Source organism: Parasteatoda tepidariorum, chromosome X2, assembly GCF_043381705.1.
Source record: "Parasteatoda tepidariorum isolate YZ-2023 chromosome X2, CAS_Ptep_4.0, whole genome shotgun sequence".
NCBI lineage: Eukaryota > Metazoa > Arthropoda > Arachnida > Araneae > Theridiidae > Parasteatoda > Parasteatoda tepidariorum.
In genome coordinates, this window is record NC_092215.1 from 19,253,574 (window position 1) to 19,276,821 (window position 23,248).

A 23,248-nucleotide genomic window follows, 5' to 3' on the forward strand; every position below is an offset into this window, starting at 1 on the left:
AGTATTTTTTAATTTCTCTGACACTTTTAAGGCTTATTATTGCAGAGAGTTCGCTGACTTTTAGCTAATTAAAATACAAGATTCGTTGCTCAATTTGTCGGATTTATTTCAGGCAATTTAAAGCTAGCTCAGATCAGTAAAGGCTTATTGTAAATAGCCTTATTAATAGTGCATTGCAATAAGCCTAAGAAAATTCAGTTTGAATGAGAAAATCATCGAAGATTTTCGATTTAGCCTACAGATAAATGGATTTATTATAATAAGTCTTAAAAATTCCAGGATGATTTGAAAACACTGGAAACTTTTTCAATAATACTGGTGAATTTCAAAGGCAACATGAGTAAAACGACGGATTTTTCAGCTAACCAATGGCAACCTGGAGATTTAAATCTCAATTATGTAAATATTTTAGAAACATATTTTTTTGAAAATTAGTTCGAAAAACAATATGAAACCAATAAACCGAAAACCAATGACAACGTTTTTAGATTATAAGTTTTTTTATGTATAACCATTATAAGTTTTTAAAAAAATATTTCACTAAAAAACTATTTATTTTAAAAATCATTTTAGTAATTTGTATTTAAGCACTTGCTGTGCCCAAAAAAAATTAACGTAGTTCACTTTGATTACGTGAACTACAAATATTTAAATGCTGTAAGTTACAAGGAATTCATATAACATACTATTCATTCACTAACAAACGTGAGATAATGCCTGAAGAATCGATAATATTAACATAATAACCCTTTCAATGATTTTCCTCCTCAACAAATAATCAATTCCATATTGATTATTATTAAAATTCAATCACAATAAACCCGAACATAGACCTTTTGTACCTTTATTCCCTGTGTGTTTTTCTCTACAAAAGAATTAATAAAAGAAAACGCTTTGAAAGTGAGATAGATTAACGTCTCCTATGTTTCCTCTATATAGTTCGGAAGTGATAACAATCTTAAGAATTGTGATTGTCAATTAGAATTTTCTTTTTTTTTGTTCCGAAACTCATTTCTAAAACTGAAGAAAGGCGTAACTCTTACTTTTTAATCACTTATCTTAAATTGTTATCGATGAAGAAAAAATAAAATCAATAAACCTTTCCCCCAACTAATGATCTGGGTGGGTTTTTGTTTTTAAGATATTTGTGTAATACTTGTGGATGTAGGACAAAAGGGATGATGCCCGTAGGCTTTATTAATTTACAGCTAAACTTGTTTTTTAAGTGTTCTTAGCGAGGTCTTAAACTAGAGCAAACAGAAGAATTTTTTATTTTTTTAAGTGCCGATGGCTAAAAAGACACCCTTCCGATAAATATGGTTTCAAGGGCTAAACCTTATTGCATGTTATTTTCTTCTACTATATATACCTTGAAAAACTATTGAGCAAGAATTCCAATTGATTCAAGCCATCATGAACGCCATGGTGAGTACAAAGTGTTTCCCATTACTATGTTTTAATAAAGATCAAACCAACAAATTGAATTAGCTCTGTATTTTAATTCCTTTTTTTTTAATATTGATTTTATGTACGAGTTGTTTTTTCTTATAGGAGTTTAATTCCATTTTTAATATTAAAAGAAAATTTATTTCACTTCTGACTGAGAAAGGACTAAATTCCATTTTGATTTTGAACAAATCAGCTGAGAGAAGTACTCATTGAATAAATCTATATTCGGTTTTGATACGGATCATATTAACAAATAGCTTCCGATTAAAAAACTTTTATTCCTTTATTAAATGCTGATCGTAAAGTAAATACAACTCCTCCCGAGTAAAAGGTTTTAATTCCTTTTTTTTAATGCTGATCGTCGGAACAAATGCAAGCCCAAAGGTGTTTAATTCCATTTTTAATATTAAAAGAAAATTGGTTTTACTTCTGATTGAGAAAGGACTAAATTCTATTTTGATTTTGAACAGATAGGCTGAGAGAAGTTTTCATTAAATGAATCTATATTCTGTTTTGATACTGATCATGATAACAAGTGACTTCCGATTGAAAGATTTTAATTCTTTTATTAACTGCTGATTGTAAAGTAAATACAATTGCTTCCGAATATAAGGTTTTAATTCCTTTTTTAATGTTGATCGTTGGAGCAAATGCAAGCTTCCAATTTAAAAGATTTTAATTCCATTTTTTAATGCTGATTATATGAAAAATGTCGATAGCTTATGATTCAAAGGTTTTAATTCCTTTTTTAGTGCTAAGTGTATGAACAAATACTATTGCTTTGGAGACATTGGATCTTCTTTTTTCTTTTTGTATGTTGATAATATAAGAAAACATAATTGCTTTTAATCGAAAGATTTTAAATTCCTTTATTAAATGCTAATCGAAAGATTTTAAATTCCTTTATAAATGCTAATCGTAAAGTAAATACAATTCCTTCCGAATTCTTTCCTGTTTTAATTCCTTTTTTTAATGCTGATCGTCGGAACAAATGCATGCTTCCAATTTGAAAGATTTCAATTCCATTTTTTAATGCTGATTATATGAAAAATGTCGATAGCTTATGATTCAAAGATTTTAATTCCTTTCTTAGTGCTAAGTGTATGAACAAATACTATTCTTTGGAGAGATTGGAAACACTTAATAAATTTTTTTATGTTGATAATATAAGAAACACAATTACTTTTAATCGAAATATTTTTAAATTCCTTTTTTTAATGCTGATCTTAGGAACAAATACAATAGCTTCCATTCAAAAAAATTTTAATTCCGAAATTTAATGCTGATCATATAAAAAAAATTCCATGGCATCTGATTTAAAGGTTTTAATTCTTTTCTTATTGCTAAGTCTCTAAAAAATACTATTGCTTGGGGGCGACTGTAAGGATTTATTTCTTCTTTTTAATGTTGATAATATGAAAAATCGTAATAGCTTTTGATTGAAAGATTTTAATGCCTTTCTTTAATGCTGATCATAATAGCAAATATAATAGTTTCCGCCAGAAAATTTTTCATTCCATTTTTTAATGATGATTATAAGAAAAATTTCCATAGCTTCTGATTCAAAGATTTTAATTCCTTGTTTAATGCAGAGTCTGAAGAAATACTATTGCTTCTGAACGATTCAAAGGTTCAATTTTTAATGTTGATAGTATAAAAAACACACAATTGCTTATGATTGAAAGATTTTAATTCATTTTCTTAATGCTGAACGTGGGAACCAGTGCAATAACTTCCGATCGAAAAGTTTTCATTATATATTTTAATGTTGATCATATGAAAAACTTCAATTGCTTATGATTCAAAGATTTGATTTCTTTTTAATGCTAGATGTCTGAAAAAATACAATTGCTTTGGAACGATTGAAAATATTTAATACTTTTTCTAAGGCTGATGATATAAAAAAAAATACAATTGCTGCCGACTGAAGGGTTTTATTTCCTTTCTTTAATGTTTATCGCATAAAGAAATTGGTCTTGATTGAAATATTTTAAGTAAACGCTTCTTAAGAAATTGAACTAATTCAGAATCACATTTAGTTAATTTTTTAACATTGTATGAGAGAGTTGCTTTCGTTTAAAGGTGTTTAATTCAATTTTATTTTTAGTTAAAAAAAATTAGTCTTACTTCCGATTGAATTTGCACATGATTCCATTTTAATTGTGAATAAATGAATAAAACGTTTTTACACATTGAAAAGTCTTTATTTTAACTTGATATTGAGCATGTAAATAAATTGCTTTCAATTCGAATAACAGTTCTACTTTTGTTCATAGTGATGATATGAACAAATTGTTTTTGCTTAAAATATTTGAATTGTCTTTTTTTTAATTTTTACGAAAAGAGCAGATAATAGTTATTGAAAAATAACTTAATGCTAAGTCAGCTTCAAATTCAATAAATAAACGAGCAGGCAGTTTTTTTTTAAAAAAAAATATTCTCTATTCTATTTTAATATTGATTGTGTAGACAAATTGCTTTCGGTGGCATATTTCTTTTAAAATTCTGTAACTGATCGTAAGTTATTTATGATAAACTGTATGAAAGGAGCATTTTTTTCATATTTTAAGATTACTTTTCTTTAACTGAATTGGATGACCAACTATCCTTGATATTAAGGAAAGATGGCCACATGTAAATTTATTGTCAAACAACGTTTTTCATGTTTTGTTTACAATAGCTCATTATTTTTTGCACAAAACATATTGAGCACATGTATGAGAATATAAAATATGCATAAACATTTTTTGTATCTCTATTCTCAGTACTTTTTTACGATTTGAAACAACGATGGCCATCTATCCTATACTCTATTCTCATACATATGCATGTATGAGAATTTAAAATATGCATAAACATTTTTTGTATCTCTATTCTTAGTACTTTTTTTTCGATTTGAATCAACGATGACTATCTATCCTAGACTTACCCAATGTTTAATTTATTTGTAAGCAGCGGTGTTGAAAATCATTTTAAACTAAATTTATAAGTTCAAGAAATAAAAAGAAATTGTAAATTTTACTTCCATTTTAAGTATAACAATAAAATTCTACGTAAAAGGCGTAAAAGTTCGTAGCTATGCATTTGTGTTTTACGTCTTTTTAAAACGACGGTTTCATTTTCAAAAAAGAAAGAGATGGTAGCGCAACTGCTTCATTATTAGGATTTATTTTTCAAAAACAAGATAATTCTATCTATCATCATGTATTAATATTTATATTTATAATTGCATTAAAAGCGTACTGCTTCTTTAAAGCTGAAATGATAGGTAATAGGCAGAATTATCCACTACATATAAATGCAGGGCGCGATGTGATCCCTCAAAATTATTATAGTGGTAAAATGTATTTCATGCTTTTAAAAAGTTAACATGAATCATTCTTGATTACGACCGCTTGCCTCCCAATTAGATAACCCGGATTCGAATCCCAGCGATGACTGATCGAAACGAATTCCGCTCACGGCTTGCACCGACCACAGTCCTGACGTAAAATATCATCAGTGGTAGACGGATCATGTGTTAGAATCCCTTGCCCTCAGGCTAATCGTGAGAGAATTTCGTGGTTTTCCTCTCCATGTAACGCAAGTGCTGGTTAGTTCCATCAAATTTCTCCCAATACTTGATCAAGAGGTTCTCTTGTCTTCTGGATTTGGTTCAAAATTATAAGGCCATAAATTTGAGCGTTGGAAGTTGCAAACTCAAAAATTAGATTGACTGTTCAACGACGGTTATAAAATTTAAAATAATTCGATAACTCAAACACCAATATAAAGATATGTTATGGATGCGTTGAAAGCTTATAGCATTTAAGTGGTAGCTGAGTCAGGTAAATTTTCACTGTTCAGATAAGTTAGCTACCACCAAAACAATTTTGAGGAACCACTTGATGCCCTGCAAATGCCATTTTTCTTTATATTTTTTCAAATATTTACCTCATATCCAGCCAAGCATTGGTGAATTAAAAGGGTTCTAAATTAAACCATATTATTGTGCTTTAATTAAAATTTAATTAAACGATACTCCGGTTATACTATGGTCCTCTTATTACAAAATAAGGTTATATTATAATACTGTGTTCCTCTTATTACGGTTGCAGTATTGTGGATCAAGATCAATATTATGGTTCAACGATAATAGATTGTTTTTTGATAAAGTTATTAACATCTTAGACTTTAAACCATAATAATTCTTGCAGGATATTTGTGTAATTAGTATGTTTGAAAGTAGTTTTTGAAAATCAGTATTTTTCAAATTAGTTGTTAAAATAAATTTATAATTTATAAATTAGTAATTTATAAAAACATATTCATGAACTCGAAGCGGAAAAACCATCTATCGGAAGAACCTGAGCCCTGCCCTTTCAAGTAGCGAGATTTCTCAAAAACTAAGAACCGATCTTAATAAAATTTTGAACATGTCTTCTGTAAGAAAGAAATTATTAGGCATAAAAGGGAACATTTTGAGAAAAAAATATATTTAAACATTTGGCAAAGTTATATATTCAAAAATAAATTTGGTAAAATTCACACCATTATTAAAATAAATTGTAATTAGACATTTTTAAATAAATTCAAGTCAAAGAGAAAAAAATTCCTTGTTTAAAGTTTAGACAATTTTATCGAAAAAAACTTTGCAAATTTTCAATTAGGTTAAATTTAAGAAATCACTTTCCAAAAAAATTAAATTTAAATATTTAGCAGAATTGCATATTACAAAACAGCTTTTTTAAAATTCAGAACTTAGTATGAATATATTGTAATTCGCCGTGAAAAAAAATTCCAGTAAAAGAGAAAAAAAAAATCTTTGTTTAACATTTAATCAATTTCAACTAAAAGAAAAAATATAAAATATTATAAAAATATAAAAAAGAAATTATAAAAAAATATACAAATTTTCAATAAGTTTGAAGTAATAATATATTTAAGGAAATAATTTCTACCAACTTCATATCTTTAAAAATATATTAATAAAAAAATTAAGCAAGTTAAAATTTCTTAACTGTAACAGAATAATCTAAAATTCCAAAAAAAAATTTTTAAAAAAAAAACCGGCTTTCTGACAGTTATAAGTAAGATTTACTTACATTTGTTATTTATTTAAAAACTTATATTTTAGAATTAATCAAACGAAATTAAACTAACCTTTTAGCTAATATGATATTAATGAATTAAAAGACATAGACAACAATTAAATGAAAAAAAAAGAAATACGCTTTTCTGATTTAAGTAATAATTGATAATAATAAAGCTAACAATTAAAAAAGCATTCACGTAGATTTTACGCGAGTAGCGAAGCCTCCGTGGCGCAATTGGCTAGCGCGTTCGGCTGTTAACCGAAAGGTTGGTGGTTCGAGCCCACCCGGGGGCGGTGATTGTTTTGTTATTCAATGATGTAAATAGCGATTTAAACCACATGAAACTTTGCTATCATTTTTTCGAAAAAATGGCTTAGTTTTTCATAATAAACTAATTATTGAGAAGGCAGAAGCCAATATTATAATTTATTTCGAAGACAGACTGAAATTTTGTAAACCAAACATGGTTTAAGTAATAATTCATAATAATAAAGCTAAGAATTAAAAAAACATTCATGCAGATTTTATGCGAATAATGTAGCCTCCGTGGCGCAATTGGCTAGCGCGTTCGGCTGTTAACCGAAAGGTTGGTGGTTCGAGCCCACCCGGGGGCGGTGATTGTTTTGTTGTTCAATGATGTAAATAGCGATTTAAACCACATGAAACTTTGCTATCATTTTTTCAAAAAAATGGCTTAGTTTTTCAAAATAAACTAATTATTGCGGAGGCAGAAGCCAATATTATAATTTATTTCGAAGACAGACTGAAATTTTGTAAACCAAACCTGGCATAAGTAATCATTCATAATAATAAAGCTAGGAATTAAAAAGACATTCATGCAAATTTTATGCGAAGAATGTAGCCTCCGTGGCGCAATTGGCTAGCGCGTTCGGCTGTTAACCGAAAGGTTGGTGGTTCGAGCCCAGCCGGGGGCGGTGATTGTTTTGTTGTTCAATGATGTAAATAGCGATTTAAACCACATGAAACTTTGTTATCATTTTTTCGAAAAAATGGCTTAGTTTTTCAAAATAAACTAATTATTGCGGAGGCAGAAGCCAATATTATAATTTATTTCGAAGACAGACTGAAATTTTGTAAACCAAACCTGGCATAAGTAATCATTCATAATAATAAAGCTAGGAATTAAAAAGACATTCATGCAGATTTTATGCGAAGAATGTAGCCTCCGTGGCGCAATTGGCTAGCGCGTTCGGCTGTTAACCGAAAGGTTGGTGGTTCGAGCCCACCCGGGGGCGGTGATTGTTTTGTTGTTCAATGATGTAAATAGCGATTTAAACCACATGAAACTTTGTTATCATTTTTTCGAAAAAATGGCTTAGTTTTTCAAAATAAACTAATTATTGCGGAGGAAGAAGCCAATATTATATTTTATTTCGAAGACAGACTGAAATTTTGTAAACCAAACCTGGTTAAAGTAATAATTCATAATAATAAAGCTAAGAATTAAAAGACATTCATGCAGATTTTATGCGAGGAGTGTAGCCTCCGTGGCGCAATTGGCTACCGCGTTCGGCTGTTAACCGAAAGGTTGGTGGTTCGAACCCTCCCGGGGGCGATGATTGTTTTGTTGTTCAATGATGTAAATAGCGATTTAAACCACATGAAACTTTGCTATCATTTTTTCAAAAAAATGGCTTAGTTTTTCAAAATAAACTAATTATTGCGGAGGCAGAAGCCAATATTATAATTTATTTCGAAGACAGACTGAAATTTTGTAAACCAAACCTGGCATAAGTAATCATTCATAATAATAAAGCTAGGAATTAAAAAGACATTCATGCAGATTTTATGCGAAGAATGTAGCCTCCGTGGCGCAATTGGCTAGCGCGTTCGGCTGTTAACCGAAAGGTTGGTGGTTCGAGCCCACCCGGGGGCGTTGATTGGTTTGTTATTCAATGATGTAAATAGCGATTTAATCCACATGAAACTTTGCTATCATTTTTTCGAAAAAATGGCTTAGTTTTTCAAAATGAACTAATTATTGAGAAGGCAGAAGCCAATATTATAATTTATTTCGAAAACAGACTGAAATTTTGTAAACCAAACCTGGTTTAAGTAATAATTCATAATAATAAATCTAAGAATTAAAAAAACATTCCTGCAGATTTTATGCGAAGAGTGTAGCCTCCGTGGCGCAATTGGCTAGCGCGTTCGGCTGTTAACCGAAAGGTTGGTGGTTCGAGCCCACCCGAGGGCGGTGATTGTTTTGTTGTTCAATGATGTAAATAACGATTTAAACCACATGGAACTGTGCTATCATTTTTTCGAAAGAATGGCTTAGTTTTTCATAATAAACTAATTATTGCGGAGGCAGAAGCCAATATTATAATTTATTTCGAAGACAGACTGAAATTTTGTAAACCAAACCTGGCATAAGTAATAATTCATAATAATAAAGCTAAGAATTAAAAAAAACATTCATGCAGATTTCATGCGAAGAGTGTAGCCTCCGTTGCGCAATTGGCTTGCGCGTTCGGCTGTTATCCGAAAGGTTGGTGGTTCGAGCCCACCAGGGGGCGGTGATTGTTTTGTTGTTCAATGATGTAAACAGCGATTTAAACCACATGAAAGTTTGCAATCTTTTTTTCGAAAAAAATGGCTTAGTTTTTCAAAATAAACTAATTATTGCGGAGGCAGAAGCCAATATTATAATTTATTTCGAAAACAGACTAAATTTTGTAAACCAAACCTGGTTTAAGTAATAATTCATAATAATAAAGCTAAGAATTAAAAAAACATTCATGCAGATTTTATGCGAAGAGTGTAGCCTCCATGGCGCAATTGGCTAGCGCGTTCGGCTGTTAACCGAAAGGTTGGTGGTTCGAGCCCACCAGGGGGCGGTGATTGTTTTGTTGTTCAATGAGGTGAATAGCGATTTAAACCCTATGAAAATTTACTTCCTTTTTTTTTCTAAAAAAAGGCGTTCATTTTTGTTTGTTATGGATTCAGAAACTTTTATTATAATTTATTTCGATGCCGGCTTAAAATGTAGTAAATCTAACCTGATATAAATAATAATTGATAATAACATAGCTAACAATTATATATACATTGATTTAGATTTTAAACGAGGTGTGAATCCTCCGTGGCGCAATCAGCTAGCGCGTACGGAGTTACGGAAAGATTGGTGGTTCATGTCCCCCCGTTGGCGGTGTTTGTTTTATTGTTTAATGAGGTAAAAAGCGATTTAAACCCCATAAAAATTTGATATATTTTTTTTATAATAGGTCTCCTTTTTTCAAAATAAACAAATAATTGTGGAGGCAGAAGCTTTCATTATAATTTATTTCGAAGCCTGCATTAAACGTATAGTAAACCAATTCTGATATAACTAATGTTTGATAATAATAAAGCTAACAATTAAATATATATAACCGCATATGTTTAGACCAGTACCGCGCATCTTCAATCTCTACACTTGCTGATCAAAGTGGTCACCCACCCCGTTTATTGACCTCAGCCAGTTGTGCTTGACTTCGGCGTTATACTGGGAAGCATGAATTAAAGATCACTACACTGAGGCACAAAATAAATAAACAAATCGAAACACGTTAAAGTAGATTGTAAAAGGAAACAAATTGCTTTCAATACATTCATTTAGGCAGATTAAGAGCTTTTATTTTTACATATGTTAATGATTGAAGGAGAGTAAAATTTCCACACAAAAAATTAAATTTTTTTCTTTAAAATGATGAGATTTCTTTTGTAATCGAACGATTTGTGATTCTGCGTAGTATCATACTGCTATGTAATCCACACCAGCCAAATAAATGTTTAAAAATGAAATATATAGCTTCTGTCAAATTTCACATTTTCCATTGGTTGAAGTTGTTCATTTACCCGTATACAGATTATATATCAATGATTATAATCTTCAGTGACAAGTAAGAATTCATTTCGCCCCAAAATAAACTAGTATAAATAACTGAATAAATTTCTATTAACAACCATAATACAGTAATTGATAGAATGATAATAGTTGAGTAATCTAGTTCAGCATCGGACTTGAAACCATCTATGTTATTTTTTTTGTTCAATGCCAATGTTGATAAATCAGTGTAAATGTATGAAAAATTTAAAATAAAATTTAAATTAAATAGTTGTCATTTATGTCTGACTTTCAAATTTTGAATTTTTAAAATAAATAATTTTGTGGCATTTTTCTTATAGATTTTAGCACTTACTGTTGCCGCTTTGGCTGTCGTTACATCTGGTGGTGTAATTAAGGGATATCACGAATATCATGGTTTAGATGATCATAGTCACCTCCTTCTTGACAGTCACCATCTATCATCAGGTCACCATCTATCACCAGGTCACCATCACCAAGTGATTTACCCTGTCGTAGAGCATGCTACAATTGTAAAGAAAGTGCCAGTTGTTAAGCACGTCCAAATTGTTAAGCACGTGCCAGTTATTAAGCACGTCCCAGTCGTTAAGCATGTTCCAGTTGTGAAGCACATCGAAGTAGTGAAGAAAGTTCCTATTGTAAAACATGTGGTTGCTGACTTGGGACACCATTACGATGACCATGGTCTTGATCTTCATGGAATTGGACACTATTCAAAATCATTTGGTTATCATTATTAAGCACTTTTGATAAATTGTCTGATTTATTTAAAGTGCTGTTCGCAATAATTAGATTTATCAATTACGTGTAATTTATGTACCATAATTATGATCAAAAGTAAATAACTGCTAACAACACTTACTTCTACATATACTTTTATCTTTAGTGCTTAAAACATAAGCAAATATGAATTTTTATGAGTTTACTATTCATATACTTACGTATTTTAACGATAATTATTATAACTTTATCTTATTAATATTATGATTATTTTATCTTTATCTAATTATTATTTTGATCAGTGCAATTTCATCTTGTTTTTGTTGCAATTACTATAAATTCATCGATTATGATGATTGTTGTAATTTTTTCTTCTTATTATCATTATGATTATTGTAAATTTATCATATTTTAATCGCTGCCAATTTTTACACCTTTTGTTAAAGATTTGATTGTCTAGTTCTAAGTTAAAATTACGCATTAATATATGGAATTTTTAAATGAGTGTGATAGCCAAAATATAGTAATAATTAATGCATGTATCGAAGAAAACTGATTATCACGGGGGAAATGTTATTTTGCATTAGACAAATTTAAACTGATTTACATAATAATGTAAATGATAATTGTAATGATAAATCTTTCACGAAAAGCATAAAGATTGACAGCTAAGTATTTTTTTTTATAATTATTGTAAATTTATCTTACGTTGAATATAGCTATTGATAATTTATATTATTATTTTATTATTATAGTATATCCATCTTACTTTTATTCGATTTATTTTATTTTTATCAATAAGTTTCATTTTAACTCTTTGACTGCCAGGGAAACTTTATGCAAAAATATAAGCAATGTTTCTACGATGAACAGTTTTTTTTATTGGTGTACTGGCAATAGTATTTGTACACCCCTATATAGCCACGTATTAAATATTTTATTACTTGAAGTATTGTTTCAAATTATATAAATTTTTGAGCAAATTTAAATATCTTAAACTGCGCGTCAAGAATTTATTGTCAATGCATAGAATCTAGACATTTATTTTATGTAATACGTGAAAAATGTATTGTAAATAAAATATATATTGTAACAAAATTTTGCTATTACTGTACAGTCATGAGTTTAGAGTGCTGTTTTTGTTTGTAATATGTGTATTTTAACTTAACGAATTTTGATTAAATGAGCATTAATGAGTTTGTATACTTTCTATAAACTCAATAAAGCAGCAGCATATTGTGAATGAAATTATTGTATTGCTCACTCGCTATCTTGTGATGTATTTGAGAATTATTGATGATTATTCTAACTATCTTATTTGTTTATTCTAGACGTTACATTTATGTACTTATACATTATTTTTAATTATACTGTTTAAATTCTATTGCTATAATTTAACACAAACCGAATTCAATTGTTGTACTTTGTATTTATGATTGTATGCATGTTACAAATCATCATACAAAATGTTTACAAACTAACAACACTAATTAGAAAGTTAAGTTTTTTAGTGCTGCTGGTGGTAGTCATACAGAGAGTGTTGTGCAATCACCACCTTTAACATATATTTTTTTAAATCTTGCCTAAAATATATGCACAATATGGGTCACAAATTGATTTTAAAAAAATTAAAAGAGTAAAAAAATTCTGATGTATAGCTAATGAGAACTTAAAACTTTAAAACTAGTTTAATCGTCGGAGGAAATTAAAAGTGTGTATAATTAAGATCTTCAACTTTTTTACACCTTTCCCGTCTATCAAAGAGGTTTTGATGCTTTTAATCCCAACTTCCTTAGTAGTGTTCGTTAGAAGGTGATAAAATAGCATTTTCTTTGCTTAATTTGCGACTCATTAAGAGTAAATTTTTTAATTTCAATTTTGACAAAGAATATTAAAATACGTAAATAAAAGTGCTATTTATGGAACACCCTGTATATTCTTATTGATTTGTATTTGTTATTTACTTTTGATTCTGGTGTTTTTGTCAACTTTGTTGTTGTATATATGTATACATTTTTTTGAAAAATAAATTACATTTCTCTAAAATACGTTTTGTTTTCATTTGATTAAACATTTTTATATTATTAAATGTAATATTTCTGTATTTATATGTAAAAATGGTGGCCGGGAACTATTACGAACATAATTTCCTATAAGTGTGTAATAAAAGCTTTATAAGTAATAAAAATACAATGTCTTTTGCATTGGTGCTCTTAAAAATTCGAAGTTTACCCCATTAATGTCACTTATATTTTAACAATATTTTATATTAAATATTTCAAAATATTTTAAAACATTTCAGAAAAATATTTTGAATTGGTGCACTTAAGAATTCTAACTTTAACCCATTAATGTCACTTTTATTTTAACAATATTTTGTATTAAATATTTTAAATTATCGGAAAAATTTCACAAAAGTCTTTTTACATTGGTGCATTTAAGAATCCAATTTTTAACCCATTAATGTCACTTTTATTTCAACAATATTTTGTATTAAATATTTCATAATAATTTTTAAAAAATTTTTTTGCATTGGAGCACTTAAGAATCCGAAATTTAACCCATTAAAGTCACTTTTATTTTAACAATATCTTATATTAAATATTTTTGAATAATTTAAAAAAGTTTTAAAAAAAACCTTTTGCATTGGGGCATTTAATATTCCAAACTTTAGCCCATTAATGACACTTTTATTTCAATAATATTTACTATGAAATGTCTTAAAATCTTTACATCATCTTAGAGAAAAACAACTTCTTTTTAAAAAGAATTTGAAAAAGAATACGTCTAAATTAGCTAATGTATCACTTAAAATGAGGATAAACGTTCGAAATTTAATGGGACAAAACTGCTCAATATGTTAAAAAAATATTAGTAAACAATTTAATTAGTATATAAGAATTGACCTCCCCCTTTATATCAAAATAAACAGACATAAACAAACAGATATGATACCATGGAAACAAATGGAGCGAGATATTATTCTTGTGATCATTAGACACTCACATTATTAATATATCGGTGGGAGTACTCACCAGAGTACCATTCGTACAACGGTACTCGAGGCCTGAAGGAGATTTCACTGTAAACGCGTGTGGCAGTCAACGTGTTAATAGGTTTTTGCTATTAATTAATTTCTCACCTTCTGCATTTTTGGTAGCCTGTGGCATCCTTGAATAAGTGATGAGCCGAGTGTATGAACAAGATGATATTTTCAGAGTAGCGTTAATCAGAGTACGAAGAAAAAAGTAGTAAAGGGAACTATTACCGTAAACCGGGGCGAGTCTACCCATTTTTTCAGTTTGTCAACTTTCAAGTGGTCAAACTTTTATAAATATTGAAGAAAAAAGCCTTTTAATAGATGTTTCGGAATCGCTATTTATCCCTCTTTAAAGCTGTGAAATCGATTTTAGAAAATATTAACAGTTACGCTGTTACTGTATATTTTTATAGAACTGCTGACAAATCTCTCGTATGGAGCAAGTCTACCCATTCTACTAAAATGAATGCTAACATTGTAAATAATCAAATTTTACTATTAAATTGTTATTTTAGTTACTATATAGGATATTTATGAAGTAAAATTCATAACTTTATTATATATTCCATTTTTTTATTCATAAAATAACACAAATTGAGTATTTGATCGATTATCACATTTTGATCACAGTTTTGTTTTTATAATCATTAACATTATAAAATAACATTTTTTTCTGATTATTGTTGATAAAAATAAATTAAAATTAATATAAATTTACAATTAAATAATTAATAAATAATAATAATTAAAGATTATTAACAAAATCGAAATTCAAACATTGGGAATCATGAAAAATCCTTTTCCCATTCTTTTGGGAGGTAATAATAATTTATAAATAATAATTTATTTAACTTGCATTAAATAAAAAAAGTTAATTTTGTAATATAAAAATTGAAAAAATAGGTAAAATAAACATATTTTATATTTACATTTATATTTAACCTATAAATTTTCTTATTAATGATAAATTTATCAATGCAGAATTAAAATAATATACTCAAGTTCATTTAAAATGACTTAATTTTAATATAAACAAAGTTCTAAATTATATTATTATGCTTTATTAAAACTAAATACGAATGGGTAGACTCGCCCCGCGAATTCTGGCTTTTTGTTTACAACAGCAAAACTTACATTCTTTTTGTTTTTTTTTCATATAAAATTAATGTAATCTTAGTCTTAGATAAGTTTATCACTTAACCAAAGTGAAAATAGTAATAATAATAATATACTTACGGAGCACCAACTAAAAGTTTGCTGATTTTCAATACAAATCTCTCAAAAGACGTTTGAACAGGTCGGTTAAAAAGACACCAAATAAATAAAAACGGATCAAACTACTACAGCGCCATCTTCCTTAGAGTCTGAACTAAGTCCTCCATTGGTAAAAATTTTTTTATTTGCAATTTAAAATAGTGAAAATTAAATAAAACTAAAATGGGTAGACTCGCCCCTGGATGGGTAGACTCGCCACGGTTTACTGTATTTTATTATAGTCTTATTAGAAGAGGGGTAAAAATTCGTTACCTTGTTTTATTTACCACTACCTAATTTGAAATAAAAATCATTCAATTTTACTTAAAACTAATGAGCATTAATTATGTTTAAATTAAAGTGAGAGCAAAAACAACTCTGTAATATTAAATATATCCTAGATTCATATCGATATTTTCCCTGATTAATAAATGCACCAGAAAATATCACTTCCATGCTTCATCTACTGAGCTCTTCATTTGATTTTGCTTTCAAGCAATAATTTCTTCTAAAAAAATCTTGCTTAATGAATTTTGTGTACGTATGATTGTCTAATTATGTGTGATTGTCAAGATATTAATGAATACACCTGAAAATATCACTTCCGTGCTTCATTTGCTAAGCTCTTCATTTGATTTTGCTTTCAAGCAATAATTTCTGCTAAAAAAACCTTGCTTAATGAATTTCGTGTATCTGTCATTGTCTAATTATGTGTGATTGTCTGAAGTATTAATAAATGCACCTGAAAATATCACTTCCGTGCTATCTATTAAGCTCTTTGTTTTATTTTGCTTTCAAGTAATAATTTCTTCTAAAAAATCCTACTTAATGAATTTCGTGTATCTGTGATTGTCTAATCACGTGTGATTGTCTGAAGTATTAATAAATGCACCTGAAAATCCATGCTTCACTTCCATGCTTCATCTACTAAGCTCTTCATTTGAATTTGCTTTCAAGTATTAACTTCTTCTAAAATATCCGGCTTAATGAATTCCGTGTATGTGTGATTGTCTAAAGTGGGTTGAACAAGACTGAGAAACCCTACAATACATTCAGGTTTCAAATATTTTATATACTTTTATTTTCAAGCAATAATTTCTTCTAAAAAACCTGCTTGAAGAATCTCCGATTTTAAAAATATTGCGAGAATAAATTAAAAAAGAGTGAGAAAAACTCAGGAGTAATTAACCTTAATCTAAATTGTGAATCTTTCGAAAAGCCTATTTAAATAATCCTACACTTACACTTAAGAATTATGGCCGTATCATCCGTGATTGTCTAAAGTGGGTTGAATAAAAGACTGAGAAACCCTACAATATATTCAGGATTTAAATATTCAGCGTTGAAAAACACGTTGAAAGATTTTCAAAATCAGAACCATTGTTTAATTTGTCAAATGTCATAAGGAAATAAATTCAGTGCACTCTCATCTTCTTATAATTGACTTATACTTCTGTTTTGACCTGATTTACTTGTCAAGAATTGAAGAACGTCCCACCCAAACAATAACTTCTTTGGGAAACACAAATTAAAATTATCTTAGAAAAACCTGAAATCTTGAAAAATTGTAGCATTTCACTACTTCCGTATCACATCGTGAACCTCTTTTTGAAGAAGGGTTCAAATTAGAACAGGTTAGAAAAGATAGCGTCATACTGGAATTTTGAACTGTTTAATTTTTTTTAGTTTCGAGTTTTTATAATAATATATGCTTGTTAGTGAAGGAATTCGAATGCATGATTATATTTTTTAATAACTGTTTTCTTACAGAAAGTAATTGATAATAAAGATTTAATATTTTACAAAACACTTTTCTTATCCCTTTAAGAGAGGCACGGGTGTACATTTTATATCTATATATATTTATCTGATTCTCTAATTACAGGTAAATATATATTTTGGCATTTTTTTAATTGTAAAAAGCAGTTTAACACGTTGAGCACCACGCTAATTTTGTGTGACTTGCCCTTGTAGCCACGGTAAATAACTACAAACTAAATTTGCAAATATTCGACAGATTTTGCTATTTTTTAGAAGGTTTATCATGACATATCTAACAAAAGTGGTGAATTATATAAGCCTACGAATTATGTAGAAATAGTGGTGGATAAAAATCTACTTAAATTGAATGTATTAAACCAAGAATCACAATAATGAAGTAAATTTTGAATACATTTTCTGCAATTCCATAAAAGAGTGTAAATTTTATAGTTCTATATCATGTTAAACGCTGTCAGCCAACTGTTTTTCGCGTCCTATGTGAAAGGTCAGTATCAGCAAGCTGTGGCAGACGCAGCCTAAATGTAATTTCAGTGTCAGCCACCGATGACTGACGCGGCGCTCAACGTCTTAATATTTGCGTTAAAAAACTGTTTAATTATCCTAATTTGATATGTACTAGAGATGTCAACTTCTCCGGATGCTCCATAATAATTTAAAAAATGGTCAACAACTACAAACTAACTTTTTGACTATTTTTGCTTGCTTTTTAAAAGGCATAGCATGGCTCAATTACTAAAAAGTGGGGAATTATATAAGATTACGAATTATTTAGAAATAGTGGTGGAAAAAATCTACTAAATTGAATTTATTAAACCAAGAATCTCACTAAAACCAAGAATAAACCAAGAATAAACTACCACTTTAAAATATTTATATACTGTCCGAAGCAAGTTGGCAACTCTGTATTGAAGACGTCTGAGACACGTAAATTATTATTTTGACATAAGAAACAAATAACGTCTCCCAAGCGTCTTCGTATGTCAAGGGGTTAATACGCCAAATAAGTTGTCTATTATCACTTTCCCCTGATTCTCTTTCGCTTCGCTTATGTATGCCTTCTTCTTTTAAATCGCTGGAATAAACTCTACCGTTTTGCTTTAAACTCACTTTGCACCAATCAAGTTATCTTGGTTGAATAATATTCTTGTGTGCAAATAACATTGAAACAAAACTTTCCGATAAATTTAATAGAAACATAAAACGAGATACAAAATAAAGGAAATGGAACCAATAAACTGGAAACGTGATGTAAACACTATTATCTTATGAGTAATGAGTTATTTTACAGAACATATCAAAGGAAATTCCCTATTTAAGTGAGTAAATAAATTAAGCTTGTTAGATAAATTCTAAGACATTAGTTTCTCAAATAAATTCGATGGCTAATTTTTACAATGATCTATTGCATGCATTTTAAACAGAATTACTACAAGAGATAAAAAGGTGTATTTACGTGTTGCAAAACATATAATAAATACGAAACCATAAACAGGAAGCATTATTTCGTATTTTGAATTATCATAGTGAAGTAAATTATATTTGAACCTTTTTCCTTTAGTTCCAAATTTTTAATGTTTGGTTTCACTTCACTGAATTCATTTTTCAATGAAATCTTCTACTTTTCTCAAAGTTTAGAAAAAGATGATCCATTTGTGCCAAGAGTCCTTTAAAGTAGACACAGTTATTTTTTTTAAGGAGGAAACATTTATATAATAAACATTTATTTTTCAAAAACATGTTTGTTCTGTCAACCACAATGTATTAATAATAAAAATCTTTTCTATTTGAATCAAAATCACAGATATCAAACCTATAATTAATTCTGCACCCCCAGCCTGGTGCAATTACAGTAATGTAAATGCTGAAAACTTAATGTCTTCTGAAATAAATTACTAAGATAATGGATGGAGTCCCATATTTTATTTGATACAAAAATATACACAGAGATAATAAATTAAAGACCCTCACTGTAACTTTATTGACAGAAAATGATTTCGTTTTAGTTTGCTTTCGGTAATTCAAATTTCTAGTGCAAATTTAAATTATTCATCTATGGAAGCCAACTTCTCTGCTTTCAGCAAAAAATTTTATAAAATGATAAAGAATTTAAAACAAATGTTTGTAAAATTTTGTATAAGTTTGCAAACTTTTTGAATACCAAGAAATAACTGGAACAAAGCAGTATTTCCTGTGCAAATTAGCTTACTTAATTACTTAAGTGACGCCCGGTGGCTGAGCGGAAGCGCTTCACGCTGTCGTGCCTCAGGTCCCTGGTTCTATCCTCGGGCCGGGCAAGGTTGACTCAGCCTTTCATCCCTTCAGTGGGTCGATAAATGAGTACCAAGCATGTTTGGGAACTAAACACAGGGGGTTTCGCGTTCGGCTGACCACCTAACCGGAACATCTGCTCCTGCACCCCAGAGCCCAAAGGTCAAGAAAACTGAGATGGGCACAGTAGGCCTTGGCCCTCTTTGGGCTGTCGCCCCGCTGAGTTTTAATTACTTAAGTATCACGATAATTACATAATATAAGCATCGTGGTACGTAAGTGGGTTTATATGCTCTTAACCATGGTAAGGTTCATAAGCTCTTTTCAAATTATATAGCTTTAAGATACAATGAAAACGATTATCAGCTTTACCATATTAAGTACAATTTTAAGATTTCAATTGTCATAAATGATAAAAAAGATGGTTTCTATTTAATTATTTTTAAGCTTAAATTTATTTTTAGCTTCTCCAGTTATTAATCAAAAACTTATTCCAATTGTTTAAAGTGTATTCAAAGATATGCATAATAGACTTTATTAACATGTTATGAAGGTTTTATATGGAGACAAAATATAATAAAAATAACATAGTCTACTTGTTTATTTTACTATCACTATGAATATTGGGGAGAGTTAGGTATTGTGTATTTAGTCCGGTTTTGCAGCTCTGTTTTAAATTAACAAATGATTCATATTTGTGTAATAATTCAGGTGATTAAATGTTACATTTATTACGTCATAATTAATAAATGAGATTTGAACTTAAAAAAATAGTTCAGTTTTAAAATTTAAAAAAAATACTTTCAGAATTTCTAAATTCTGTTTTTTTTTTCAGGTTTAATAAATGTTATATCAAAAAAGAATTAATGGCCAGTCGGAAGTTAACTTTTATTATCTGATTTTAGATAACTCTTTTTGTTAAAACTTGTTAAGAATGAGACTAGTCACGATTAAAGGGATCTTTTCGAACTTGTTTTGAACAAATAAGTTTTATATTTGCATATCACAAAATTAATCAAATAGGTCCGTATTCATCCAGAAGTGTTTTTTTTTAAATTGCGGAAGAAATTAATAAAAAGTCTTTTTTTTCTCATGAACTTTTTGTACAAACTTTAGACTTAACCCAGTCGTCTATTTTCGCTATAAATGATACAAGGACTGAACAATTAGAAAAACATTGTTCTTTTATGATGCATAAATTGTATGTAATCGGTAAATTTAAAAGTTTCAATTTTGAATTTTGTGAAATAAATTTATACTTCGAAAGCTAAGAGAAGGAGCGTGTTAGGAATAATATTTCAGCAAACAATTATAAAATGTCCCTTCTATGTATTTGGAATAAAGGGGCATTTAATGTTATCTTTTGAAGTATTTATACTTAATTGTAGGCAAAATAATTTAAAATCAAATGTAATGAAACAACGCCTCCTATAACTGAAAGCTTCCACACGGTTTCTTATGGGTAGTCCGATGAGACCACTATGAAGGTAAATCAATTTATGAAAGAGCCATTTAATAGAAAATCTAGTAAAAATAAGAAAGTGGTAGCAAATATATGTCTAAAAATTTGTTTAATTTATGAATTTAATTGATTAGTCTTATTTACTTGTCAACCACTACAGATACAATTCTCAAATATATGTGATAAATTTCTCTTAATTACTATTAAAATAGAAATTGGGTTCCTACGCGCAACTGGTTCAGTTTTCAAATAGTCTGCGCAGACTACTTCTACAAAACGGTGTGGAGGCTTTCTAATGTATGAGGTGATGAATGAACCCATGATCTTACTTTAAAACAAATTTTGCAACCATTAGAAAAATATTGCTCACAAAGGGAAGCTAAGTTTATATTTTACAGTCTGATTCTTAGTCTTTTTAATGTGATTCAAAAGTTCATATGCAATTTTGTTCCATCTTACTTGTTGTGAGATTTTTAAAATATTGGCAAAATTATCAAAAACTCTGAAAGCTGTAGTTTTGAATTCGCTACCTTTATATACATCTTGCAAAAAGCGACGTTGTAGATGGGAGCCCTGCAATTGTTTCATTCTTAGCATTTATTTTGAAATATATAAGATGTTTGAGTCAACTGAGATGCATTATAAATCATAGTCATATGGTTGTTCGAGGCTATGTTAAACGTTGCAGAATTTCTTTTATTGCCTGTATGTTACATGCATAAAAACTTGAAGTAAGACAGTTTTGATTTTGAGGATTAGGACGAAGTAAGGACATTGTTGAAGGAGGTTTTGATTGAGGGGTACATTACGGTGGATATATGCACCCCTCAATAATTAGAACCCTCTAGAAGTCCCCTTCAATATTTCAGATGACGAAAATTTTCGAGAATTATCATCGATTTAAACTCCTTAAAGTTAGAACCAAGAAAGAAATAAAAAATAAGCAATCTTTTTGCAGGTATATAGCTCATTAAGGATTTTTTTTTTTACTTCGTACATGAGAAGTTTAGAAAACTATTGTGAATGCATAATTTAACTTCGTCCCCCTCAAAAATTAGGCCCCTGTGACACCCACGGTGAAATAACTTAATTTTTAAAATTTTTTTTACATTAATTACTTTTTAATTACCACTTCGTAAAATCGTTCCCAACAGCCGAACACGTCAGTAGAAGTGTAAACTAGATTCAATCATTGACACTCCAGTCATCTAATTAATCATTCTTCTTAATACAATAAATAATTACATGCATTTTGCCTCGAGTTTGGGAGATTCTATTATATATTCTCTTGACTCACCTGCTTATACGGGGTTAAGTACCTTATTGATAAGTGCCTTACCTTCATTAGAATTCTGTTAGGCATGTCAATTAAGAAATAAAGATTAGCTTATTTACAAAATAGTCCAGTTTTTATTGTAATGAAGTTATTTAATTTAATTTAAATTAGGGCAATATGGGATAGCACTGACGTGCAAATTAAAAAACAACGTATGTGTTTTATGATAGAATTCAGTAAGAGTGACTTGATAAATATTTTCTTTCCCTTATTGATTTATTAGAATTACGTATATTTGCAGGGTAGTGTGGTAAATTTAAGCTCATAAACTTTTATGCTTATAATAGAATTATAGATAGCACAATGCAGAGAAGGATAGCATGAAGATACATCAAGGGTAACAGCGGGATTCGAACCCGTTACCTTCACGCTTTGCACAGCGTTTGGCGGGTGATACTACTTGGCCAGGGAGGGGCCTCCCTCATTTGTACTATCCATTCCTTTATTAGTAGTAAAATGAAATTTCAGGAAACTGGTAAAAAAATAGGTTTATGAAAAAAAATTACAATATGCATATATATTATCATACAAAAATTCCGAAAATACAAAAATCTTAATTTTGAATTTTTTGTTCCTTACTCGTGAGAAGTCGATAAAATATTAATGCTTTGAGATAATTTATTATTAAAAAAATATTTTTAAACAAGGTTGTGCTAAACTGGAATTTTTTTTTACATGGCAGCAAAATTAAGAAAAGTATAGATGTTTTAATTAATTCATTTCCACCAACAAAAAATATTTCAAAAAACATAAAACATCGGAGGAATGATTTATAATTCATCGATGGAAGTAATTTAGTAATCAAGAATAGTTAAATATAAAAGTAGATGAATATTCATTTATTATATCTAAACACATTTTTAAACAATGTTGTCCTAAACTGGAATTTTTTTCACATGGCAGCAAAATTAAGAAAAGTATAGATGTTTTATGTTATTCATTTCCACAAAAAAAAAACTTTCAAAAACACAAAGCTTCGGATGAATGATCT

At 29.1% G+C, this 23,248-nt stretch overlaps 1 protein-coding gene and 9 non-coding genes across 10 annotated transcripts; all 10 read left to right on the top strand.

Annotated features, from left to right (window-relative positions):
• Positions 1 to 1,163: 1,163 nt before the first annotated feature.
• Positions 1,164 to 13,161, top strand: LOC107436639 (uncharacterized). Its single transcript, XM_016048410.4, has 2 exons — positions 1,164 to 1,425; positions 10,716 to 13,161. The coding sequence occupies exons 1-2, from the start codon at positions 1,414 to 1,416 to the stop codon at positions 11,133 to 11,135; spliced, it is 432 nt and encodes a 143-aa protein (XP_015903896.1). The 5' UTR covers positions 1,164 to 1,413; the 3' UTR covers positions 11,136 to 13,161.
• Positions 6,744 to 6,817, top strand: TRNAN-GUU (transfer RNA asparagine (anticodon GUU)). Its single transcript has one exon. It is a non-coding gene; the product is annotated as a tRNA-Asn (tRNA).
• Positions 7,065 to 7,138, top strand: TRNAN-GUU (transfer RNA asparagine (anticodon GUU)). The gene has a single exon. It is a non-coding gene; the product is annotated as a tRNA-Asn (tRNA).
• TRNAN-GUU (transfer RNA asparagine (anticodon GUU)) lies at positions 7,386 to 7,459 on the top strand. Its single transcript has one exon. It is a non-coding gene; the product is annotated as a tRNA-Asn (tRNA).
• On the top strand, positions 7,707 to 7,780 carry TRNAN-GUU (transfer RNA asparagine (anticodon GUU)). Its single transcript has one exon. It is a non-coding gene; the product is annotated as a tRNA-Asn (tRNA).
• Positions 8,027 to 8,100, top strand: TRNAN-GUU (transfer RNA asparagine (anticodon GUU)). Its single transcript has one exon. It is a non-coding gene; the product is annotated as a tRNA-Asn (tRNA).
• Positions 8,348 to 8,421, top strand: TRNAN-GUU (transfer RNA asparagine (anticodon GUU)). Its single transcript has one exon. It is a non-coding gene; the product is annotated as a tRNA-Asn (tRNA).
• Positions 8,669 to 8,742, top strand: TRNAN-GUU (transfer RNA asparagine (anticodon GUU)). Its single transcript has one exon. It is a non-coding gene; the product is annotated as a tRNA-Asn (tRNA).
• On the top strand, positions 8,991 to 9,064 carry TRNAN-GUU (transfer RNA asparagine (anticodon GUU)). Its single transcript has one exon. It is a non-coding gene; the product is annotated as a tRNA-Asn (tRNA).
• Positions 9,312 to 9,385, top strand: TRNAN-GUU (transfer RNA asparagine (anticodon GUU)). The gene has a single exon. It is a non-coding gene; the product is annotated as a tRNA-Asn (tRNA).
• Positions 13,162 to 23,248: the final 10,087 nt, after the last annotated feature.